This window comes from Psammomys obesus, unplaced genomic scaffold (genome assembly GCF_907164565.1).
Source record: "Psammomys obesus unplaced genomic scaffold, mPsaObe1.curated_primary_1811, whole genome shotgun sequence".
Classification (NCBI taxonomy): Eukaryota; Metazoa; Chordata; class Mammalia; order Rodentia; family Muridae; genus Psammomys; species Psammomys obesus.
In genome coordinates this window covers 13,003,044-13,009,360 of record NW_026596117.1, presented here as the reverse complement: position 1 = coordinate 13,009,360, position 6,317 = coordinate 13,003,044, and the positions used below count along the sequence as shown (strand labels likewise).

At 47.9% G+C, this 6,317-nt stretch overlaps 1 protein-coding gene across 1 annotated transcript in view; it reads left to right on the top strand.

The window, feature by feature from the left end:
* The first annotated feature begins 222 nt into the window (after positions 1-222).
* Positions 223-6,317, top strand: part of Spata18 (spermatogenesis associated 18) — a 28,263-nt gene continuing 22,168 nt past the window's right edge. The window contains exon 1 of the mRNA XM_055629332.1: positions 223-608. Coding sequence (XP_055485307.1) covers positions 522-608 — 87 coding nt within the window. The 5' untranslated portion in view covers positions 223-521. The remainder of the gene's footprint in view (positions 609-6,317) is intronic.

Below are 6,317 nucleotides of genomic sequence, written 5' to 3'. Positions count from 1 at the left end.
GTGTGTGTGTGTGTGTGTGTGTGTGTGTGTGTGTGTGTGTGTGTGTGTGTGTCGTGGCAGCGGCAGGTCCCCAAGGTCCCCCGAGTTAGGCGCTAGCGGAGCGGGGGGAGGGGCGTTGCTCCGACGCTAGCCGCGGGTCCCTGGCAGCCGGCCGCCACGTCAAGGTTTGTTTAATAATCGCCGGGGTATTTATGGCCTGGCTGGCGGGCGGCTGCAAGGGGAGCCAGAACAGCGCGCCGGGCAGTGGATGAGGCGCGGCGCCAGTGGCTCAGGGCGCCTCCCCCCTGGGCTTCCCGAACCTGCCCGGTGCGACCCGAGGGGGAGGATGGACACTCCAGCCACGTTCTGAGCCTGCGCAGAAGATAAGACCCCTTGTAGCTGCAGCACACCACCGTCCAGCCTAGGCCGCCCCCTCACCTCCCCCCAACCCCTACTCGATCTCCCGAAGTCGGAAGCGCGAAAAAAAACAAAAAACAAAAAACAAAAAACAAAAAAAACAAAAAAAAACAAAAAAGCGCGCGATGGCGGACAACCTGAAGAAGCTGGCCAGAAGCGAGTCTTTCCGTGACCTGCAGAATAAAGTCACCTACTGGGTGAAGGATTACAACGTGAGTCAGGGTGGGAGGCTCCAGGGCTCTCCCTGCCTAGTTTCTCTGCACAGCCTCGACCCGGGCTGGTGTCTGGGGGAGTCGCTCCCCAAAGCTACCGTTCTTGAGACCCCAACGGGGAATCTCGGACTCCTACCCAGATCGAAGGAGGAAATCCCGCGTCTGTCGGAACCTTTCCCTCGGGGTGGGCTGTTCCCTTCCAGCGGTACAGGGCTTCCCAGCGTTCGGTAACCATGGACGCCGGCGGCCCTAGCAACAGAAGGACAGGGTCGCCTGCTCGCCTGCTCTCTGCTTGCTTTGACCTGCTTTGGAATTGTTTTCCCTTGCTCCCTTCCCCCTCCTTGCCTTTCCTCAAGGTTCTCACTTTTCGGGATACCCAGGATCGTACCAGAGTGAGCTTTTCTAAACTTACCCCCAGGAGTTTTACTAAAAGGGACACCTTTTGTTTGCCTGTCGGTAGGCATGGCGATTACAGAGGTTCCACAGGCAGCTTCCAGAAGGTGTTGCCAAGGCTTTTGTAAGAAACCACTGCCTCACCAGCATTCTGGCAGTCCCAGAAGCACACTCCAAATTTTATCCATACCACTGCACCCTGGCTCCCACAGCTCCATGTTGAATTCGCCTCACTTTCGATTAAAGTGCCTTGAATAGGAGGCACTGGGTTTTACCCAACTCGGAGAGCTATCAGCAGAACGATGTGATACTGGGAATTTCGACCTTGACCTGCGTTCTCCGGCTGTGTGTAGATATAGCTAGCCAAATAACGTTTTCTAGCCACTCTGGGTCTCAGCACGTTATCTGTCCCACGGTGGGAACTGGATCAGATAATGATACTTTCTAGATCTCAATTTAAAAAGAAAGCTAGATCAGCTTGTTTCTGAATTTACATCTGGGCGTATTCCTTATCTTGTTATGTGTAGTTTGGATTTGGGTCAGTTGCTAAGCGCTGACTTGTGAATCCTGAAAGTGGTTTCGTTAGTACCAGGGAATTTTGACTTAAACTTTAAGATGAATATGCCCTACAGCAAACTCTAGTTGTTCAAATGCTGGTTGTAGAAAACTACATTCATTAAAAAAGTTGTGAACTGTTTGCTTTGGAAGGCTGACTTTGCAGAGTGTACTCATACTGGCTTAGTTGGAATTAACTTTAAAAAAACAAGCCATGCATAATCCTTTAGAAGCATGAACACAATTAAGCCCACCCCCAGGGGGAAAGTTATTTTAAAAGAAAACGAATAAATGGCTCAGATTAACCCTAAACATAATGCACAATTTCAATTTTCTTCCAACTAATGATTACTTGGGCTAACACGGGATTTGGCTTTCCTTTTTCCCTCGTGTGGTTTCCTTCTCTGTCACCTTCATCTCCACCCTGATTCTGAAAGCCCTGCACTTGCACCCACACTCTGGTAGCCGTACTCTAAGACTGGCTTCATTGTATGCTGTGCCTTAGCGTCCCTTTATCCCTGGTTTCACCTTCCTCTCTGTCTGTTCCCTACAGTCACTATGGTCTGAAAATATCAGACTTTCTAACAAAAGCCGTTGCTATGTTTGAGATTGCGTGAGGAGCAGAGTGATGAAATCTCAACCGGGGGTTGATTCGTTTCTTGCCCAAAGTTGTCTGGGATATACGTGAGCCAGCAATATACTACACACAGAGAGCCGCTGCCTCAGTTTCCAAAAGGACGGCTGGCGTTCTTTAAAAACACCAATTTGTGCCCTACAGCCTTAAAAAGGTTGGCTTATTTTTAATCCGAAAACATCTGGTAGTCTTGTGGGTCATGCAAGACGCTATTCCTTGTTGATTTAGACAAAATATTTTTAGGGCCAATGTGACGGCTCATTAGATAATGTCATCTACTGCCAAGGCCTTGATCCATGTTTCATCCCCAGAACGCACATGGTGGAAGACTGACTCCCACAAGTTGCCTTCTGACTCCCACATGCGCACCTCCTACCTGTAAAGAAATATAATGAAGCGTTATAAAAATTCCAGGAAAAGAATGTTTTCCAGCCATTTCCCAAAGGGGGGGGGACTATAAGCGACAGCAAACAGTCCTGCCATTCTTTGCCATTCTGGTGATACTGACTTTAGTGTACACATAGTCTCAGGTGCCTTCAAAGATGGGTCTCTTCTTAAGTTCAAGGATAGCTTGGTTTGAAAACATGACTTTCAGAAGTTGCTTACTTTCATTGTTCAAAAGCTCAATAACTCGCCCAACAAAGAGTTATTGGCCATCAAGTCAGCGGGTTTGACACTAACTTTTGCAAGGCATCTTTGCTTATGTAGTCAACAATTTTTTCAGAGCACATGATGTGCTAGGCCCTGGAATTAGCAGTGGGAGCTGTATGTTTTTAATTTAACATTTATTTTTTTGTGTGTGCATGGGTGTTTCTAACGTGCATCACTCATGCAGTGCTTGCAGAGACCAGAAAGAGGGCACCAGGTCTCTTAGAGACAGAGTTAGATGGTTGTGAGCTGCATGTCAGTGCTGAGAACTCAACCAGCATCCTCAGAGGAGCGGCCAGTGCTCTTAACTGCTAATCCACCTCTCCATCCCTAATGGAGCTGCATCTTAATGATGAGCCTCAGTCTGCAGGAGAGAAAGAGGGTAGAGGCAACTCTTTGTGTAAGAAGTAGGGAAAGCCTGATGGAACTGGTAGGTGCTGGGACTGGTTCAATTGGAGGATGGCAATGAGATGAGGCAGAATGGGTGGAAGGTTGGGGACAGATGTCAGAGAGCCTATAGGGATGTTTGGGAGTCAAGCCTCTGCTGGAGGTCAGAGGGAGCCTCTGAAAGCATAACGCATGAAGAGGACCATTTGGATTTAGGTTTTATGTAGGTTGTTCTAGTTGTCTTGTGATGGAGAAATGGAGATCTCTAGAAAGAGGGTTTGGGGCTAGGTGATACTTGAAGCAAGAGACCGTATGAGTGAATCAGTCTGACATATTTAGCAGACAAGATGAAAGACACCAAGAGTGTCTCTTAAGGTTCATGTGAGAGCATACAGTTTAAATAGTTGAAATTTATGGTGCAACATCTGTATATTTTATTAGCCTCTTCTGCAAAAGTTACGAATCATCTTATATACAGAGCTGGATTCTGAAGGCAATTACTCCTTGAAGATGTCAATGGAAGACAGGAAATGCCCCTCAAGTCAGGGTACCTTCAGTAGGTCAGCCCTGGCCTGAATCCCTCCTCCCTCTAAGATACCTCCATTTCCCCTCAAAGTCCTGCAGGCTCAGCAGTTAACCTGAGATAGATGTGCTGAGACTTGATTCTGAAGATGTGTGTTCTATAATCGTAGCAGCAAATGGGTAGATGACTTTCTTTCTTTTTTTCTTTTCTTTTTTCAACAGGGTATAGACACAGGATTAGCCTTTAACTTGCCATCCCTCTGCCTCTTGAGTGCTGAGGTGGTGGGCACGCCCATCATGTGGTATATTGAAAGTAAGATAGTAGCTATAAGGTCACTATAACTCAGGAATCTTGTTTGCTGTTTGTTCTTTTTAGAAAAAAAAAAAAAGGGGGGGGAGATCATGTAACCCAGGCTGGCGTCCAACTTAATTATGTAGCCAGAGATGAGCTTGAATTCTTAATTTTCCTGCCTCTCCCTCCCATGTCCTGGGATTGTATATGTGAGCTGTCATGCCCAGTTTATGTGATGCTGGAGAGAGAACCAAGGCTTTGCACATGCCAGGCAAGGGTTCTATCAGCGCCACCCACCCGGAAAGATTGGGAAATTTAATATATGAGTGTGAGGTTGATGGGAAGAGCAGGCAATATAAGAGGAGTTCTCTCTATGTTACTCTTCCCTTGCATTAAAGATAATAGCTGAACGTATGCTGTTAAATATCAACACAAGAAGGAGAGCTTAGTGAGGTGTACCTCCTGTTTGGTTTAGAACAGTATTGGGGGTGGGAGGGGATAGAGGTCTGTCAATGTTGCTATGGTGTATTCAAACAGACTCCTTCCTTCGTAATCACTCCTGAATCAACAGATTAGCACATTCTTCCAGATGCAGTCTAAGCAGGAAATTTGTAGAGAACACAGTCTTTCTTGGCATCTCTTCGCTGCCAGATCCAGCTGCAGGGATAAACAAGCCTTTGAATCTTAAGGTCTCAATGGGAAGGAGAATTTTCTCTTGAAAAGTCACAGGGCAGCTCTTCACTTCTGGTTCAGAGGCCCCTGGGATGGTTCAGAGCTGCTGTCCTACCGTGCCGCCTGAGAGAGCTGCAGGGGAAGAGAGCAAACTTGTACTGCCCTTCAGTGGCACATTGCTCTTGCCCATCATGCCTTTTCCAGAAGCATGACTGCATCACTTAATGATGGGCCTATCTCTTGAGAAAGGCATCCTTGGGTGGTTCTGTGGTTGTGTGAGCCCCGAGGCGTATACTTACCCAAACTAAAGGATGCTGTCTTGCATATGGCTGCTATTAACAGAAATGCCATCTGACCGTGGTTCTGTGGCTCCAGTCTGCTTGCCAGGCAGCTAAAGAGTGGCTGGGAGTGTAAGCACAGCACAGCAGTGTAGAAACATGCTCTTCTTTTCTTGGAGCCACCCTCTGCTTTGCCGTCTCAGTTCTTCATCTTTGTATTGTCGTTGCCATCAGTTCTGCTCTCTATGGTCCTTTCTTCCTCAGCCCACTTTTGGCACAGCAACAACGGCCCTCCTTCTTTCCCCATCTTGTATCTTCCCTGTGATCTATGGGCTTCTACTCTCTCTCATCCAAAGCCACAACCCCATTCCCACCTCTCTTTAGAGCTGCAGATGCACTTTCTTACCTGCGGTGTGAAGTGTGTCTCACATGCCTGGGTTGCAGGAAGCAGTGCAGAGCTCAGCTCAACCATTCTCTCATGACTGACTTTACTTTCCGGCCTTGCTGAGTCTTCTGTGGCAACGGTAGCCAATGTAGAAGGTTATTTTGAAAATCATCCTGCAAGGTAGGTGTGCTGAGAGGGAGCAGAGGCTCAGCTAGAGACTCTCATTAGACACTACTGTTTCCATCTGAGGGCTCTGCAGGCACCCTGGACTGCCCAAGCCAAAACTCACTACCCTCAGCTAATGCTGGAATCAATGGGATCTTGGCTGATGTAGGTGTGATCAATGGTGGGGGCAGCTGGCCTCCCCTTCAGACTTACTCTCTTACCACGTCCCTCCCCCAGTCTCTGTCCTGCACGCTCCACCTCTCCTCCAGAGTCACTCTCTGATGTGAACGCTACAAGATCTGTGAGGAGCACCTGTGACCTTCTCGGGTGGTAACTCGCCCTTGCTTGCCTTGTTGGTGTTTTCACAGATGGGTCAATCCCAGAATCCTTCTAGTTGTCATCCTGCATCCACTTTCGCAGCTGCTGAGCTCCAGAGCAGTCAACACATTTCACTTACAAGTAACTTTGGCAGGGCTGGAGAGATGGCTCAGTGGTTAAAAACTCTGGTTGCTCTTCCAGAAGACCTGGGTCCAGTTCCCAGCACCCACATGGCAGCTCGCAACTGTCAGTGACTCCTGTTCCAGGAGATCCGACCCCGTCACACCAAATGTACATAAAATAAAATAAATTTAAAAAAAACTTAAGAAAAAAGCCCTTCTGTATGGGGGCTGCCAACCCAAGTCTCTAAACAGACTGGGAAGTCTGGAGCTTATGAATGAATGAATCTGGAGACGCTGCTCTGGACAGAATGCATTAAGTGCTATCTTTTCTCTGTTTG